Here is a 20,298-nt window from a genome sequence, read left to right on the forward strand (position 1 = left end):
GGAACAACATAGAACAGGTCTGAATGTGTGATCGATAGCTGGCCTGGACTTGGTGGGCTGAAGAACCTATTTCCATGCTGAATCTTCCAATCCAGAGTTGTGAATCAGTGGAATTCTCTGCCACAGAGGGCAGTGGAGGCCAATTTACTGGATGTTTTCAGGAGAGAGTTTGATTTTGCTCTTAGGGCTAAAGGAATCAAGGGATATGGGGAAAAAGCAGGAACAGGGTACTGATTTTAGATGATCAGCCATGATCACATTGAATGGCAGTGCTGGCTCGAAGGGCCGAATACTCCTGCACCTATTTTTCTATGTTTCTAATCAATTCAATTAGAAAAAAAATCAAGACAAAACTAGAATACTGCAAGTCCGAAATTATAAGTGTTGGAAATACACAGCACTGCCTGCGCTTAACTCCCTTCTGATATAACATCAACCTTTTTCTAGTTGTTAACCAGGCAAATGAATGTATGATCAAAATAGAATTTTACTCATAAAATTTTGAAGTCATGTTTTATTGCAAATAACTATCTCCTTCAACATTTTTGTAATGCTACTTTGGCGGCATTAGCACAAGAAGGAAGAATCCTGGAAGGTGAATCATAGTCACTCAGAGGAGGTTTATTTGAAAGCTGATTAATCAGTTGCTCAACTCCAAGTTAAAGTGGAAAAAAATATACTTCCGAGGCAATACCTTTCCAAATACTGTATGGATACAGATTTAAAGATATTGGCATTTATAAATTAGAGGGTGTCTTAAAAAAAAAGGTGGTACAGTGGCATTGCAGTAGATCTGCTGCCTTCCAGCACCAGAGACGCTGATAGTTCGATCCTAACTATGGGTGCTGTTTGTACGAGTTTGTACGTTCTCCCTGTGACCATGTGGGTTTTCTCCGGGTGCTCTGATTTCCTCCCACACTCCAAAGACATAGTTTGTAGGTTAATTGGCTTTATTAAAATTGTAAATTGTCCCTCGTGTGTAGGATAGTGCTGGTGTATGGGGTGATCGGCACAGACTCAGTGGTTCAAAGGGGCTTGTTTCCGTGCTGTATCTCTAAAATCAAACCTTAAAGGTTGCAAGGATAATAGTAACTGTATTACTATTTCAGCTTAAAGTTTAACAAGTATTTACAAGAAAAATTACTCACTCGTCTGTATTTTCATTTTTGATTCCAAGCCAGTCATTTATTCGTTTTTGACGTACTCCTTTGTGATTGAGCCACCTGCAAATGGACACAGAGACACAAGACATAAATTGTTAATTGTTACACTCAGCCAAGTATTGCCCGTCAATAAAGTAAATTCAATGTCATTTATTTTGTGTTGCTACTTACACAAGGTACTGATCCCTGATCTTTCGCAGCTGAATAAGGTCTGGCTTGATGCTGTTCATTTTCTTGTCAATCTCTCTGTTATCAGACGCTTGTTTCTTCAGATCCTGTTCCAAACGCATCTTGCTGTCATGGATCTCCCCAAGACGAGATTTGAGTTTTTCATAATTCATCATTATCCTGGCATACAAAGGAAGGTTTGTTTCAGTTTGCACTTGAGGATGCTACATGGATGGTGCTAACAGTTTATATTTATTGAGTCAAACTTAATGTTATATTTAGTACTTTTTTCCCCTTACAATTTCACCCTTACCGGAATTTATAACCCGACATAGGAAATGTGTATATATTGCTAACTTGAGCTAGGTTTACATAGGATGCGCGTTGTGAAAGCAAAATTATCCCAAACATCGCATGCCTTCAATATATGGCATGTTGAAGATATTAAAGTGGAACAACAGGAGGCAGCAAGACACTATTTTCACTCATTGGAATGTCAGGGATAGAAAGAATAGTCTGAGGTTAATTAAATTAATTCTCAGATTAGCAATGGTCCCATTGAAGAGCACGACCGACAAGAGGGGCTAAATGACTTGGGGCTAAATGACCTACTCCCATTTCTGCGATTTAAGTACATTATGAAGGAGACTCTTATTGTGACATGAACTGATCAGCTGGATTCAGTTTCTGAATGTATCAGTTTGCTAATGGCAACAAATCAGGTGAATAGTTAACAGTGGAAAAACTGATTAAATGTGACAAATGCATATTGCGGAATTAATTTTAAAACAGGCAGATCTAGAGAGGAATAAAAGCCGAGAAATGCATGTTCTGATAAAAAGTAATTGACCATTAACTGAAAAGAACATTAACTGTTCTTCCTTTTTAGAAATGCTTGGGTTGGAGACGATTCCTCATAATTTTGGTTCTTATTTAGAATTTACAACAATTGTAGTCTTTGCCTGAGATCCAAGAGATAGCAAGGAAGGATACAAGATTAGGAAGTCAACTTATGCTTCCAAGCTGAAGGGTATATTGGAAGGATGCAGGTGGGAGCATACACAAGGGTACAGGCCATGTTAGTTGAATGACCTCCCTGTGTTGAACTTTTAAATGACGGTTAATATTAGTATTCTGAGAGAGATTCAGTGGGTTACTTCATTAAGTTATTATTTGAGTAAAAGCAAAGCAACATACCGTTCAATTTCCTTCTCATTCCCTTCCCTGCGAAATCTTTCAATATATTCTTTACTGTAGCGCTCTTGAGTGTGACACTGTTCTTCAAATATTTGTATTGTTTCATTAAAGGCTTCAATTGCAGTTCTCTTCATTTGTATTTCCTGTTAAGATTCAGATCAGTTTTATGGTTAGGTGACCAATTTACTGGTCGTAAACAATGTAATAGTTTGTCCATTAACCACTGCTATTAATAAACTTTGGTCAGCATTTCTCCAAGGGTAATCTCAATTTTCATGATGGGATAGAGGTCTCAATGCCCTGAAACCAAACAGTTCATATCACCCATACAATGCAATTTTGTTTGGTTAAAGATCTAAATTTCCAACTCATTTTGCAAACCATAGCTTAAGTGAAATGTTTAACAAGGAGAAATCAAATTTGAGAAGTTCTGTTAATGTGAAATTTATCCCACAATACAATATCACAGTACTGTATCAATGGCTGTGCAATGGTTTCAATTAATAATAGACAGAGGGTGAACTTAATTGCTATCACACGATTTCTAGATTTATACTAATGCATCAGTATGCACTGTGGATAACCTGGCGCAGTCTCAACAGACTGCGGACAGGCACGGGTAGGAGTGAATCGAACATGCTGAAGTGGGGATATATTGAAGATGCGGCAGACTGCGAGTGCGGACGGGGCCTCCAGACCATGGAACATCTGCTGAGCTGTGACATGCTGCATGATACATGCACTGTAAAGGATCTTGCAGAGGCCAACGACGTGGCACTAAAATTTGCTCGCTATTGGCAAACAGTTGTGTGATGACACAAATAAATAAATCAGTATTCTATCACTAGCCAAAGAGAGCTGGAGTTTTAGGACAAACTCAGTACTGCAAGAGATCAACAGGCCACTTTGAACATGAGAATGCTCATATAAGCATAAGACAAAGCTTATCCAAGCACACTCACAATTTAACTAAAGTAGGTGCCAAAATATTCCTAATAAAAGGAAAAGGGGATTTTGGGTTAAGTATATTATAATCCAATCTTTGAAGGTTTTAGTAACAAATTTTATTAAGCCAAGAATCACAAGTTAACGAACTTCATTGAAAAAAAGAGTGTTTTTATAATAACAAGGCTGCAAAGTGTGCATTTTGAAAAACTTGGCCTCAGCACACAGCTTGAAGCAAACTGCAAAGGTAGCTTGTCACCTCTTAAAAAATCCAACCAAACACATGACTAAATACTTTTAAGGTAGCAATGTTTCAAAGATGGCTCTTGAATACTCATTGGTTCTTGCAAAAAGCCAAAGTGATGATTAGCAGATCGTATAGTCCTACATATTAATTGAAAGTTGATGGCAGTATCCAAGTATATATACCATCATGTATTTCGCACAAGATAAGTTCCAACACTGTCATTACCTACCCACTGTATTAATCTTAAGCAATCGTTACAATGTATTTACAATCTTTTATAATTTGCTCCACAAGAACTTCCAATAGCACCCTGAAAACAACAAAAATATCCTATTCCCATTGCTCAGCCCTACACTGCTTTCACCTTCCCCCTTTTACCTCAGTCTTTATAAATACATCACACTCAGTGCTAGCCATGGCTTAGCAGCTAGGACGTTTGGCAAGTTGGAAGATTCCAGATTTAAATTTGAATTTATAGACCTGCATACCAAAAACTACGATGAGACACGGTGCCATATTGTGGCATAGCTGCACAATTGAAAGGCCTACTTTCACAAGTTAAAAATGAAGCCCTGTACACTCTCTCAGAAGAAAGTAGTAATCCCTAGCACCTAGCCAAGATTTCACCCTTAACCTGATTATCTGACCATTAGATTGCTGGTTATAGAACTTACTGTATGCAACTGCCTACTGCATTGCCTATATTACAACCAAAACCACACATTCAATAAAATCATGGCTATCAAGTGCTTTGGGATGTCCTAAAAGTGAATGAAGGAACTTAAATTATAAATTCAAGTTCAATTATAAATTCATGTCTCTTCAGTTAGCCTAGCAGGTTATCTACAATGTATCATTGCTGGTTGCTTAGGCCCACAAGAACTGACTAAAAGATGGCAGATGATATTTGAATAGATGAAACAGTCAAAACTAGCATTTGAGATTATAACACAATCCAGTAGAGATGAATCTGAAGAAGGGTCTCAACCCGAAACGTTACCCATTCCTTCTCTCCAGAGATGCTGCCTGTCCCGCTAAGTTACTCCAGCTTTTTGTGTCTATCTTTGGTTTAAACCAGCATCTGCAGTTCTTCCTGCACCTACCTGTGATGTCCTTGTATATTCTTCATAAAGCCGGTCATATTCTTTACTCTTATCCTGATATTGGTTATGGTATTCCTGCAGTTTTTTACCAACAGCATCAATATTATCTTCTTTCACCACCTGATCCTGTTTAATAAAGTGGACAGCACAAAGAATAACTATACTCTCACCACGATTTGTTTCATTATGATGACAGTGCTAAAATTACACAATAATTTGTTTTATTATCAAAGTTTTCAATCTGCAAAAGGCAATTGTCTTTTCACCAAACACTGAATATAATAAACACAACTTATATATTATGACGTGCAGATAAAATCATTCTGCACAAGGCTAAATAAAACTGGTACTCCAGGTCAGCAGAGTCTATACAGATTCTGCACCAAATAATCAGCAAGAGAAGCATAGCTCATGCGGCACCCGAGGCATCAGATTCACTTACTATTAAATGTTTGGTATGACAGATTGATCTGTCATTATATTACTTTGACTGCATGCATTTTTAATGGACAGCCTTTTAAATGGTAGACTGTCCTGTTACAGTAACCACTCTTAGGATATAGCACTCTCACTGAGCAACTCCCCTGAGAAACCGCAGCAGGAGTAGATCATTCATCCTGTCCATTGGCCTGATGAGAGTGCTTCACTATTCAATAAGATCATGCCAATAGTATTTCCATATGAAGTGATTCTCTGTATCCAAATAGAAAATTCTCCACATCACTCTTGGATCAAGTATTTTAAAGGTTTACTGAGACATTTCAGGTTGTCCAGTTAAAGCCAGCACTCTCTCTGCTCTGAATCTGCCAAGCTCCCAAAAGCATTTGAAATGTTTGTGAGAGATTATCTTCTAAATTCTGGGCAAAAATAGGTGTCTCCAAAGGAAAAATCACCCTCCTACACCTCATCTCAGGTATCAACCTGTATTGTTTTCCTCCAAGGATATCCTTCCTTGGGTAAGGAGTCCACAACTTTTCACAACATAGTGCAGTGTTCTTAGTAATGGCCTATTTAATACATTACATTTGGACCATCCTTGAAGTTATTGATATAGATTGTAAATAACTGAGGTTTACCAATAATTCAAATGTGTTAATCTGAAAATTAGCTATTTACATCCATTTAATGTCTCAACAGATTCTTAATTCAGGTTTGCAGGATTGAAGAGAAATTAATTTGTAATAAGCACTTGAACATTTTATCAAACGCCTTTTGAAAATTCAAATACATCAAATCTCATACACGCCTTGATAAGTTACAACCGAAAATAATTCTCAGAACAAAGATGATTTGTCCTTTATAAACAAGTGCCTACCCTGCCCAATCATATGGTTTATTGCTAAACATTCCAATACCACATTTCTAACAATAGATTCTAACAATAGATTAACATGGCACCACACCTGGAGATCTAACATTAAATACAAGAAATATAAAAACTTGATTTACCTGCTGGAACTTAGATATTGGATACATTAACTTAACATCTAGCTTTGGGTTGTACTGGGCAAGGGACTCATGTCTGTAATGGTTAATGAGTTCCACAACAGAGTTAAAAGTGAGTGGGTCAGAGAAACCGTATTTTCCATCTCTATGGTATATTTTGATTAGCTTGTTATTGCCTCCTTTCCTATAATAAAGAGACAAGAAAGAAAAGTGATAGCCATTTGAGAAACTATACACAGAAATGTGTCAAACGGTTGCAATTAAACTCAAAAAGGCTCGTGTTGCTTTTTTGAAAAAAAAAATAGTCAGGCAAAATAATGCAACAAACTAAAATGCAGCTGAGCAGCTTCAGAGGTAGAATACAATTTTATTTTCAAATCTGTTTACCAATCTGCTTGTAGTTTTTTTAAGATCATGGAACTTGATGAAGGCAACCCAAAAATAGAAAAGGCAACTTATAGTACACATAATATACATATTGAGGTGTCATATGCAGTGTCAAATGCACTGATTACCTAAAAGGTTTTAATGTTTTTATGTCATTACTGCTAAAAATCAATGACAATGGTTCCATAGAAAATGCAAGGCAATTGTTAACGGCAATTTGTTTTTCACCCGAGGACAGGTACATACAATCCAATGTAGGATGATATTGATTCTACATCTCAAAGTGTTGTAAATTTCAATACCGTGTTTAGAGTATCCCCAGGTCCATGGCTTATTCTCATTCCTTAGAGCATTCCACCATGTTAGAACAGCAACATAAGTTTGGGGCTTTATTGGAAATGAGCCAAGATATTTGCCTCTGCAAAAGTTTACTGCAAGCCTATCCCACACCCATCATTCGTGTCCATTTTAAGAATTAGAACTTCCCTGAAAAGTAGACACAATTTGATCATAGAATGTGGGCTGTCAATGACAAGACCAGCAATTAATACTAAATCCCACCAATGCTTAAACGGGGTGGCCATTACAGAGTTATATTGTTGCTGGACAGTCTGGAAATTAATTGGCAAGAATTGGGTGCTCACAACTCTTGCTTAAACAACTGTGGTCCATCGTCACATGGGAAATGCATGCAGATTTGAAGCAGCTAGAAATGTGTGTCACTACCTTAGAATTATTGATTTTTAAAAAGTGCCTAGAGAGTTAAAAACTGAAGATATTGTGATACACTGTACCCAAATTGGCTGTTAATATTTATGGTGGAGGCTTGCTCAAGGTGAAAGGCAACTAATGTCTTAGATGGACAAAAGAGTAAATCCTTTGATGGACACTTCTTGTGCATGGATTCTTATTTGAAGCCAACATAAAAATAAAAGATTTACCAGGAGATTGGCTGCATTAATAAATCAAGCAGTAGTTTGTGCAATTTCAAGAACAATATAATTGAGAAAATAATCTTCAATTATATATTCATACAATAAATTTTAAAGTGAAACCAGTGGTTTCGGTTTTCTGCAATGGTCATACCAGTTTTTAAATCATTGTAGAAACAAAATACATTTTGATTAGGTAATTTGTGAATTTTGAAATGTAACTAGATGGGCGTGGACCCGCTGGGTCCAAACCTCTCCTGCGGGCCCGGCCACCCTCCGTCCAAACCTCTCCTAAGTGCCCGGCAACCCTCCCCCAACTGAAGATCCGTGGACCCGTTGCCGGACGGGGAGTCACCCCCGGGGCCGGGTGCAGGCAATGGGGGAGAGGAAAGGGGAGAGGGAGCTAATCACCCCGGCCCGCCATCACGGCAGCCAGAGCGAGCCGTGGACCCTTTGGGTGCAAACCTCTCCTTCAGCGGCAGCTCGATGGCCATCTTCTTTGACCCTCTGCCGCCGTGCTGCACCCCGGGAGGAAGGTCAGGCACGGGGCATGCTGGACAGGCATCGGTCCTCCTACTGGGAGGGGGGGGGGGGGAAGGAGTGCATTTATTAAAGTTTAAGTTAATTGCTTTTAAAATGTAAGGAAACTTGATCAATCGAGATTGCAGGCAAATGGCGAGTAGGGTGGGCCTAAAATTGTTGGAGAGCGATGAAGCCATGGATAGATGAAGTTTTAATGGCAGAGGAGCAAACTTTGTGGCAAGCACATAATATGACAGCTTCAACTTGCCCAATATTTAATTGGGATAAACATTGTCCTACAAGGATTGTGTTAGAGTGCAAATCTGACCACTTGAGAATGCAAAAAGATCAAACAAAACAAAATGGTGGTGAGCATGGGTTAAATATTGTAATGTGGACACAGGCATTTAGAAAAAGGTGCTTAAATAATCAGGACATTGGAGTGGCCAATAATTCATTATAATGATACAAAAATGGGAAAAATATATATTGCAGTCAACTCTTCAATTTCAAATAGATTGTTAAGATTGGAGCTAGAAAGGAATGAAAGTCAAATACAACCAATAATGTCGTAAGACACTGAATAAAATTATTCAGACACTAATGATAAGAACAATGTCCCAGACCCGTGACATTGGCTGTTTCCCTTTCTACAGGTGCAACCTAATCTACCGAATATTTTCAGTGTTTTCTACTTTTGCCATATTTCTAGCATCTGCAGTTATTTTGAAATTGTATTCCAATAATAATTTACACCTGAAGCACATGGTAATAGCAGATTAGATGGTGTCAAATTGTTTAATTTTTCAAAGTCACATTAAATAGCTATACAAGCTTGCGCAGATAATCAAATCTCATTCCAGGTTATATTGTTTGCTAATTGTATCGAGGATGCACGTCAACAAAATGCAGTTTACAAGTTCTTTTTAAAAGCAAAACTAACTAATGTGTTACATGCATCAAAATAAGTGAACAGCAACCAGAAAGTCTGCCCTACACTGACAACAAATTTGATTGAAACTGCCCCACAATTATCTTCTCAACCATTGAATTATTTATTAGGAAATAAGAGTGTAACCAAAATTATTTTTCTGGAAATGTTCATGGGTGAGGGAGAAATAAGTTTAAGATCGGTGTAGCACTACAATGCTGATGTCAATAAATTTCCAAATTTATTAAACAATTTAATCAGATTTCCAGCATCTGTAGTCATCTGCTTTTCACCCTTATTCCAGGAGGATTTGATGAGAACACGCAGGTCAAGGGCTTACAAGTGATTTCTACAAGGAGATGCGACTTTAATCTTGGCACTCAAGGAATTATTGATGGGTGGCGCCGTCAGCGATGGCAGCCTCGCCAACGGTCCGCTTGTCTTTTTGTAATTTTTGTTATTTTTAGTGTGTTTTAAAAGTATGTGTTAATGTTCTCTGGTTTGTGTTATGTGGGGGGTGGGGTCGGGGAAAACTTTTTCCCCCAATCTCTTACCTTGCCGGAGATCCGATTGTTTTCTGAATCGTATCTCCGGTGGCTCTGCGGCCAAATATCATGGAGCTGGCGGCCTTGCTCGAGACTAACTTTGAGCCCCACCGCGGGACTGTGGACTTACCATCGGAGCCTGCGATCCCTTGCCTGGGATCGACGCTCCAACCGTGGCCTGCGGATTTCAACATCGAGGAGCCCACAGTCTCTGGTAGAGGCTGATGTCAGGAACCTCCAAAGTCGCAAGAGGTTTGATCAGCCTTGACCCAGGTGAGATCGTCCGGCGAGGGGGAGCCGAGATCCCCCCTGATGCGGGAGCTCAATCGCCCCGATGCAGAGGGACCAACCGCCGGCTACGAGAACCAAGATCACCCCGTCAACGGAAGGCTCAAACAAAGAAGGGAAGAGATGTGGAATGTGGAGGAGTCACTGTGGTGGATGTTTATGTTAAAATGTATTTTGTGTTTTGTAGCTTTTTATTGGTATGACTGTATGGCAAGTCAAATTCCTCATATGTTGCAAAGCATACATGGCTAATAAAGTATGATTATGATTCCTTCCTTTGGGTGCAGTAGTGTTGATTCACTCATTTGGTTTCTGGATGAGGGGATTCCTATAAGGCAGCAGCAGAAGTGATCTCATTTATTAGATTGAAATATTAAGAGTAAATGCTAAGAGCATGTTGCCTGTGCTTGGATTCCCTGCACACAGCCTCAGAATAAGCAGGATCATAAAGCCAAATGCTGTTCTTATTTGGTCAGGGAAGGGGAGAGGGAGCCACTCACCTCGGCCACATGCCGCAACCAGAGCGAGCCATGGACCCAAAGCCTCTCCTGCAGCACGGCAGTGATCTTCGGCAAACAGCGGCGATGGCCATCTTGTTGGACCCTCTGCTGCCGCGCTGCACCATGGGAGGAAGGTCAGGCGCGGGGCACACCGGGACGTGCGCCGGTCCTCCCAGCCGGGGGAGCGGTGTGGGGAGGAGCGCATCTATCAAAGTTAGCGGCAGCTCGTGGGCTCAACAGACCTCCCAATATTCGATTTTACAGATTCATAATTTTGATGTCCAAAATTCTGAATTTTAGATCAAAATTCATAATATGGTGCATAATGCAACTTTTCAGCAAAAAAAAGTATACAAGCCAAATGCACATACACGTTGCGCTACATTCATGTGTGAAAAACAACTATTTCCGGCGGTTATCGTGGCCCACCCCTCCTTCATTGGCCGTCACTCGGACGGGTCCCATTGTGACGTCATATGCTGAACATTGCCAAGCTTCAGTTTCATAAGGTAATTTTTTAACTTTAAAATCTCTCTAACTTTAAAAATATAAGACCAATTTGAATGAAACTTGGATGAAAGTGTCCCCACGACAAAGTTGAGTAAGGTGATCCTAAAATTGTCGTGCTATCATATGACGGGGGCACAAACATAAGGTTACATCACAGATATCAGCAAACAAATAATCTAATGAGCAGACAATCAAATGAGCAAACATTCAAACAAACAAAAAATGTAGTCATATATATAGATAATTGAAATCCAGAAACTATGCTTAGTGAAAGGTGTAAAAAATACACTTGAATTTTGCCAGGCAACATTTCATTGTTCTCCAAATGATTTTGTACCTGAGGGTCAAAGTATAATCTCCCTGCATCTTGGTAGAAGCATCCCGCACGAGGAATGTACCATCTGGCATGTCACGCAACTTGTCATTCACTTCTTCCCTGTGGATTTAAAAGTGGAGGGATTAGAAGGTTCCAAAGCAGGTGACTTTTAAATGCAAAGCTATCACAACCAAACTCCATTTGCTATGCAACCACTATAACAAGACTAGCAACTCTATTCTGAATACCTTTTTGTGCACATTTTAATTATGCAAAGCTACTCCAACAGCATTTAAAGGTGATCTTTGTGCCTTTTCCATTTCCTATTCAAAAAATTCTGATTTTTTTATTGGGTTTCTTGCTGTTATGCTTATAGGCAAGATACCGCTATGAGAATTTTCTTTTAAAGCCATGCTGCTAAAGACAAACAGTGCACAAATCTAATTTTGCATTTCTGTTAAATAGTGGTTGTAGGTGAAGCAAATGAATTTGATGGAGGCTATTGAATTTGATGGAGCTAGTGAATGGCTTTTGTTAAGCAAACATTGCAGTTGAAGTTGATAGGAATACAATAGGCACAACAAATATACCCACCTAGATATGTCTCCCCAGTACCATTCAGCATCTTGTAGAGATATGCTTCCACTATCTTTGATTCCATTGGCAGATAATGACATCATGGGTTTAGGTGGCTTTGGAGGAAGAGCTGCAAGCAATAAAAAGAAACATTGATGTAGGGACTGTACAACTTTTGCATCACAATGAAATAACCATTTCTGAACAGAATAATCAGGACTTCATAATTTACTCAAAATATACTCTAGGTGTTGGTTTGTTCATAGCTATCTGTGGTATATTCTATTGTATTTTATTAATTTCTCATATGCAACACTTTACAAACTAGTTTAGAAGCTTACCGACATACATTGACATAATTGACATACATTTTAAATGAACAATGAACTGACGTGGCAAGTATTGGCAGATGCAACAAGCTTTATTCGCCGCACTGCAAGAGGTTTACAGACCTGAATTCTCAAAAAAATTGTCAGTGAAAGTAATATGATTATGACCCAATGTGATTTATCAGAACTGGATTTACCAATATAAAAGTATCTCTGAAGTTCTGGTATAATTTGCTTGTGGCTGTAAAATGATGAGGAAATCCTTTGTAGACCTCACTACATTTATTTTCTCCACAAGAGAAAAAAGACTAATATAAATAGAACAAATTATTACATTGTTTGGCTGTATGGTAGAATGCAGGGTTAAGCAATTGAATTTCCTTCAGACAATTCTAATGGGCAGAGCTTGGTGCCTCATGTACCCAGTGAAGATCCAACTGGCACAAGCTACTCCAAACCCAAAGAGCAAATTAGAAGTGCATGGACTTTATTTATCCATTCATTTATTTTAGAGGATATTGTGATGGAAAAATTTGACATGACCTGAGCTACAAGGACAAGCAATATATGTTGAGAGAAGGAGCTACCTAAATTCAATATAATGATTTTAAAAGAATGTTTATTTCTCATCACTTTTTTTTCAAACAATCAGATAAAACAGTTGATAGATCTTTGGGGCCCAATGGTTTCCACTCCAGGGTTTTAAAGGAGGCAAACTATTAATGTATAATAATAAATTTAGGTTGACAGATGTTGGTAAAATAGATGGGAGAATTTCTGAATAATGAGCAATGAAATAATTGCCTTTTGTTTTCAGTGGTAACAAATAAGATAAGTGACTGCTTTTGAATGACATTTCCAGCATAAGGAAAAGTTGCAGGCAATCTATCAAGCTAGATTCAGAACTATCTTGGAGTTTTGAAACAGATATGGATATTGGATAATATACTCACAACAGGCAAGAAAGACATGGCAGGCATTGTCCTACGGGAATGCACATCAAGCCCTGGCTTTATATTATATTTGCAGATGATTTAGGATAATTCATCTGAATTTGTTGATTACATAATTGGGTGGTATGGTAAATGGTACAGTTGACAGCATAAAGTTTCAATAGATTATTAATAGTTTCTACGCACACACACAGTTGATCTAAATGACAAGAAACTTATGAACGGAACAACTAAAGACTTTCACTTTTCTACGAAACTACTAAAGCATGGGGGAGAATGTTAAAAAAAAATTGAAATAGCTAATTGAAGAAGGGCCTCGACCCGAAACGTCACCCATTCCTTCTCTCCCGAGATGCTGCCTGACCTGCTGAGTTACTCCAGCATTTTGTGAATTGAATTATCTTGTCTTTATCTCAAAAGGAATAGAACATTACAGCTGTAAACACTGCAGTCAGGTGAATATTGCTCCAAATAGATTTCATCAGCAGGACTATAGTCAGAACAGAGTATCAACTGAAAATGAATATATTATACTGGGAGAGGGCATAACAAACTCACCTGAATGAGAGCAGAGCTAAAAGGATGAAATTGTAAGGGCAGGCTGCATAAAAAAGACGTATTTTTTTGAGCATGGAAGATTAAAGGGTCAATTAACTGAAGTATTAAAGACGACTGAATGATGTGACATAAAAAGAATATTTTCTCTGATGAACGAGGCCAGGGAAAAAGAGCATAACCTTAAAAAAGCTAGATCAATTGGTGAAGAAAGCCCAGAATTCTTTCCAACGAACACCAAAACTGCCACACCTCTACCAAACACACCCTTTAGTCAAATGGAAAGTGTAAAACTGGATGATAGATATGTGATGTTTGATGGGATGTGTGGTGTGGGAAGACTTGTTGCTCCTCCCGTGCAGCAGGTGGTGCTGCACAGGACAAAGGGAGATGTTTTGTACATAGTTATCTTGGCCGTACACAGTGTGGAGTGTGCAGTCAGATTGTGGGGTTGGAGCCATTTTAGTTGTCTTGCTGCCAGCATTGAGTTACTGTAATAAAGACTTCGGTTGTACCTTGAAGACTCACAAAGTTTCATACAGGCATAGAACAAGAACACGAAAGTGGTGTCAGGAACGGGAGACTTCGGATTGTGTCCAAAGACCCAGATAAGAGCCTATTTTTCAATTTAAAAAAAAAACATGTCTCGGCAATTCGATCGTTTAAATCCCGAGCAAGGAAGGTGGGCGTCGTATTTAATGCGTGCTGAATTTTATTTTGAAAGTATGGGAATTACGACTGACCTGAGGAAGAAGGCTCTCGTGTTCATCAATGTCTCCAGAAACTTTTGCACTACTTCAAAATTTACTTACAGAAGTAACTGAAGTTTCATATGCTGAAATCACAATGGCTTTGCAGCTGCATTACGAAGAAAGTTGAAATTTCCTCGCAGCTCGCCTCGATTTCTACCGGACGGTGCAACAGGAAGGGCAATCTATCACCGAATTTCTTGCCGAACTTCGCACCAAGGCAAAGGCATGTGATTTTAAAGCTCAATGCTGCGAAAAGTGCCAAGACAATGCATTGCGGGATAGACTGGCCATGGGCTGCAGGCACGCATTCATCCAGCAGGCGATTCTCAAGGAATCGGACACCTCATTGAAGAATGTGCTGCAGTGTGCTAAGCTGCCGAGCTGCTAAGTAAAGAACTGCATAAAATGGCAGGTGATACAGCGTTGAAGCTCCCTCAAGAGGTGCATGCAGTTCGTCAGACTTGTCCGCAACGTGTGCATACAGTTTGTCAGACTTGTCCGCAACGCCAGAAACCATTTGATCGACCCAGAGCAAATCCGGAGAAGAGAGTTTCAGAAGAGCCGCTCCCTGTGGAGGAAAGATCGAAACCCTGCTACCGGTGCAGCTCGACTGCTCATCATCACCGTGAGTGCCCGTATATCGAGTCCGTTTGTTACGCCTGTAACCGAAAAAGTAATCTCCAGGCAGTGTGTCAATTCGTAGGAAAGCGGAGAAAGAGCAAGAAAGCGCAAAACACAGTCGACCAAATTGCGGAGACCATTTCTATTGAAGTGCTCGGGGTGTCCACGAACACTGACAAGCCGAGAATTTCACTGCGGGTCTCGAACGTTGATCTACAGTTCCAGGTGGACACTGGTGTGGCTGTGTCGCTAGTGGGTCAGGACATCTGGGAGAGGATCGGATCGCCGAAACTGAAACCGGCCAACATCCGCCTTTTCGGATATGGACGATAGGCCATTCCCACGAACGGCAAATGCACTGTCGCCGTTTCCTGTAATGGTATGACACAGATGTTGCCGCTGATTGTCGTTGGAAAAGAAGGTACATCCCTGTGCGCCATCGACTGGATCCGTGCTTTCAAGCTTGACATGAACGCCTTGATCTACGATGGATCAACATGTCATTGTCATCTACCACGGACTGCAACATGGTCAGCAAGTGCGAGAACAACCTGCAGAAGATTCTTGACCAGTTTCCGGACGTTTTCACACCTGGACAAAGATGAAGGCACGGCTCATACTCAAAGACGATGCCGTCCCCAAGTTCTTCAAACCAAGACCAGTTCCGTTCAGTCGGATGGATGCTGTCGACAAGGAACTCTGCCGTCTTGAAGAAATGGGAATTATCACCCATGTGGACCATTCAGAATGGGCCACACCCATAGTTGTCGTACAGAAACTTTGTGGCAAGGTGCGCATCTGTGGCAACTACAAAGTGACTGCAAAGCCTCAATTGCACATTGATCAACACCCCATACCAAGAGTGGACGAGCTGTTCGTCAAGCTGCAAGGAGGACAGTACTTCAAAGGATGGCATTCTGCTCCGCGACTGTCAAGGGATCATTCCGACGGAACTGCGATCGCCAATTCTGAAATTGTCACACAAGACACACATTGGAAATGTGCGAATGAAGGCGCTCGCCCGCATGCATGTGTGGTGGCCGAATATCGAGGCTGATATAGCCAACCACTGCAAGGACTGCACACCATATGCCGAAACTGTGCCGAATCCACCGGAAAAGACCTCCCCATGGCCCGTCCCCGACCAACCATGGTAGCGAATCCACATAGATTTTGCCGGACCGTTCATGTGGCTGGTCGTCATGGACACCCATTCAAATGGCCACATGTTATCCAAATGAATAAATATCCAACCACTGAAACAACCACTTCAGCGCTCGACGATTTGTTTGCCATTTGGGGATTGCCCTTAACAATAGTAAGCGACAATGGACCCCAATTTGCCTCGCAAATGTTCAGTGACTGGTGCAAACATCACTCAATCGTGCATCTGACATCAGCACCTTTTCATCCACCCTCAAATGGTGAGGCGGAGCGGCTCGTTGCCGTTTTCAAGCAAGCTATGAAACGCACTGCAGAAATTGAAAATAAATCGAAACAATTGGCATTGCGTGATTTCTTACAGCAGTATCGACCTGTTCCAAACTGCACTACCGGTCGAACGTCAGCGGACATGATGCTCAGACGTCAAGTGCGCTCTCCCCTCTCAGTTTTGAACCCGACCCGTAACTAACACGGCGCGCACTCAGCCAACGAAGTCGAACAAGTCCAAATTCGATATTGGCGACTACGCATATTATCGCAATTATACGACCAGGCAAAACGAATGGTGCGCTGGCAGGATCATGGCTCACATTGGAACCAAAATGTACACCGTCCAAGGACAAGGACATTGCCGACTGCATGATGACCAATTAAGAAGCCACGTTCCTCCAGCGAAGACTGCGCAGAGCCTGACCAGAACCAAGCAGTCGGACACCCCGGTGCCGAATCGTGTGGACACTGGAGTGCCTGATTTGCCCCCCCCCCCTGGCTTGACTAAATTCCACCAGACGAACTCCCCGCCGATCTGCCTGTGGTCCTTCGTCAATCGACACGTTGCAATCGTGGTACTCCCCCAAGGCGACTCATTCAGGAATAGAGACGTTCAAACTGGAAAGGGGGAGTGTGATGTTTGATGGACTTTGTGGGGTGGGAGGACCCGTTGCTCCTCCCGTGCAGCAGGTGGCGCTGCACAGGACAAAGGGAGATGTTTTGTACAGTTATCTTGGCTGTACACAGTGGGGAGTGTGCAGTCAGATTAAGAGTTACTGTAATAAAGACTTCTGTTGTACCTTGAAAACTCAAAGTTTCATACAGGCATAGAACAACAACACGAAAAGATATGTGTACATATTAAGGGTTATACAAACAACTCAATCAGATTAAATTAAGATAAAGACTATGCATTATGTAACTATTTGGTGAGAACGATAGAAGGTCTATTTATTCACAAAATGCTGGAGTAACTCAGCAGGTCAGGCAGCATCTCGGGAGAGAAGGAATGGGTGACGTTTCGGGTCGAGACCCTTCTTCAGACTGATGTCGGGGGTGGGACAAAGGAAGGATATAGGTGGAGACAGGAAGATAGAGGGAGATCTGGAAAGGAGGAGGGGAAGGGAGGGACAGAGGAGCTATCTGAAGTTGGAGAAGTCGACGTTCATACCACCGGGCTGCAAACTGCCCAGGCGAAATATGAAGTGCTGCTCCTCCAATTTCCTTAGCTATGAAAATTATGACTAGTAAACATGGACTAGTTTGAATTATTGGACATATAATAGTATAAGTTGCACTTTAATGTTTAAGCAAGCTACATAACAGCAACAGAAACACGATCTTTATCTGTCAAGGCTTAAAAACTTAACAAAGAGAATTGTTTGCAATTATAATTTGTGAAGCAGGTTGAAGCATGAAATTTGTGAAGCGTTTGCCCTCAAACAATTAATATGCCAAACTGGAGATACAAGTGACTGCAAGCACTGGAATCTTGAGCAAAACACGAAAAACAAAACGTTTTTGCTTAAAATGCTAAATTGTGCTATTTTTCATAATCACCGTTTTAGGATCGGCTGTTGGAAAAAGATCTTTTCATTTAAACTGTTTAATCGCATGCCATTTTTCTTTCATTGTGCACTGCAGGACATTACTCACACGATAGGAAAGTTCTACTGGAATATTTTTTAAATTGTGTTCTAAACCGAAGGATTTCAGAGAACTGAAAAACCAGTCACAATGTCCAAAGGTGAATTTTTATTGTTCGATTTTCCAAGCTCACTTTCTGTTACCTGCATTTTAATAAGAATCCCAACACGTGAATAGCTCTTTTATTATGAGACATCCTTCCATGAAATTGAACTAGAATTGTGAGAAGCCATGGTGATATTCAGCCTGGAACTCCATTCCCCATGAATCTTTCTGTAGGTTGTTTAACTCTCAGACAGTTCCCTCAGGGTTCCAAGACACAGCATTCCATTTAACAAGCTATCCAAAAACTGACCAAATCCATTTGATAAAAGAGCACTACACATCAACAGGCACTAACACCAAACAAACTCATTCTTTTTGTGGACTGTTGTAAAATGTTAAAACTGCATAGTAGGCTATTAAATCCGGCAAAATAAAAAACGGTTTATTGGCGGTTTTACTGGGTGGTGATTGGAAGTGGTCCAGAAATCTGTAGTTTAACCCCCCAAAAAAGATTAAATTCCAGTCTGCTCAAATGACCTTTAATGTGAAATAGTGCAAAGGGAATGCGATCAAAATTTGAGGTGGGTGTTAAAGCACAAAACAATAATCGGTTTGTTGCTAGAACTATAGGGACGGCAAAGATGTTTAGTCCAGAAATATTTGTTAGCTTAGAGAAGTCAACATGAGAGTTTTGTTGGAACATATTTATGGACCTTTCGCCTGCTGAACACGATGGGAACCATATTTGAAAAATCATCTATCAAATGTGATGACAAAACCAAAAATCACCCATTAATCTAGTTCTTGCATGATATTCCACCCTTCCTCGATTTCCATTTATTTCTTCCCACCATACTTTTTCAGTGAAGTTAACCTCTGGTTGGTTCTTCAGTCAGTTCACCATTATGCTCATATCAAAAGCATTACACTGACGTCAAGACTATCCTCTAAAAGCCACCACTGGGTATTCAGTGGCAATCACTGGTCAGAGATCACTTGTGATCACCGTCTGATTTTTTTTCCTCTTTGGTTAAAGCTCCATTTTCATTTGCAGTATGTTCCCAATGGTTGGGATTAATTACCAGTCATTGTACTTGGACCATTCCTTTTCCTGTTTGCAGATGACAGCAAAATTGAGGGTACAGTGATTAGTGAAGGCTATCTATGACAACAGGATCTAGATAAACTGGGGGAAGTGGGCCAAGAAATGGCAAATGGAATTTAACTCCAACAAACGAAAGGTACAGCATTTTGTCAAGTTAAACAAGGGCACGACTTGCAGTTAATGGTAGAGCCCTAGACGGTGCTGTAGATCAAAGATAACACGAGATAGGGGTTATATAGTTCCTTTAAAGTGGCGACACAAGTAGACAGGGTGGTGTAGATGAAATTTGGCCGCTTGTCTTTATTGGTCAGGGTAGCAAATACAGGAGTTGGGATATCATGTTGCAACTATACAAGCTGTCAGCGAGATTACATTTGCAGTCCTGTGCAGTTCTGGTCACCCGGCAAAAGGAAGGACATCATTAAGCTGGAAAGAGTGCAGAAAAGATTCATGGGGAGGGTCGAGTTAGGACAGATTGGATATGCTGGATTCTTTTCCTTGGCCTATAGAGGTTGAGGGGTGTTCTTATAGAGATATACTAAAATCATGAGGTATACTAAAATAATGGATAGGGTGAATGGTTAGTCTTTTTCCAAGGGTTGGGGAACTTAAAATCTGAGGGCATACATAAATTTAAGGTGAGAGGCAAAAGATCCCGAGGGACAACTTTTTCCACAAGATGGTGGTAGTATATGGAACGAACTGTCAGAGGAAGCAGGTACTGTGATGTTCAAAGACATTTTGGGAAGTATATGGATCGTAAAAGTTTAGAGGGATGCGGGCGAAATGCAGCAAATGGGACGAGGTCAGCATAAATGACTTGGTATTGATTTATTGTCACGTGGACTGAGATGTAGTGAAAAGCTTTGTTTGTGCTCTATCCAGTCAAATCATACTATTGACAAGTACAATCAGGCCACGCACGTGTAACAGGCAACGCAGAGTACCAGAGTGCAAAATCTATTATTACAATATCACAGCACTACAATTAGAGAAAAAGTATAAGGACTATAATGAGATGGGGTTTAGTCTCGATCTTCCAACCTATCTTGCGGGAGGACCATTCAGTCACCTGATAACA

At 40.5% G+C, this 20,298-nt stretch overlaps 1 protein-coding gene across 3 annotated transcripts in view; it reads right to left on the bottom strand.

Annotated features, from left to right (window-relative positions):
* The window catches only part of pik3r3b (phosphoinositide-3-kinase, regulatory subunit 3b (gamma)), a 515,510-nt gene that overhangs the window by 39,648 nt on the left and 455,564 nt on the right, over window positions 1–20,298 (bottom strand). For all 3 annotated transcript variants that reach the window (XR_013547854.1, XM_078408495.1, XM_078408496.1), the window contains 7 exons: window positions 11,795–11,906; window positions 11,222–11,320; window positions 6,273–6,453; window positions 4,824–4,949; window positions 2,529–2,671; window positions 1,335–1,511; window positions 1,149–1,223 (listed from right to left, as the gene is read on the bottom strand). Coding sequence is in view for 2 of the 3 variants with exons in the window: in XM_078408495.1 (XP_078264621.1) it covers window positions 1,149–1,223; window positions 1,335–1,511; window positions 2,529–2,671; window positions 4,824–4,949; window positions 6,273–6,453; window positions 11,222–11,320; window positions 11,795–11,906 (913 nt within the window). In the remaining variant the exon portion in view is untranslated. The remainder of the gene's footprint in view (window positions 1–1,148; window positions 1,224–1,334; window positions 1,512–2,528; window positions 2,672–4,823; window positions 4,950–6,272; window positions 6,454–11,221; window positions 11,321–11,794; window positions 11,907–20,298) is intronic.

The sequence above is a fragment of the Rhinoraja longicauda genome, chromosome 11 (genome assembly GCF_053455715.1).
Source record: "Rhinoraja longicauda isolate Sanriku21f chromosome 11, sRhiLon1.1, whole genome shotgun sequence".
In the NCBI taxonomy this organism is placed as follows: Eukaryota; Metazoa; Chordata; class Chondrichthyes; order Rajiformes; family Arhynchobatidae; genus Rhinoraja; species Rhinoraja longicauda.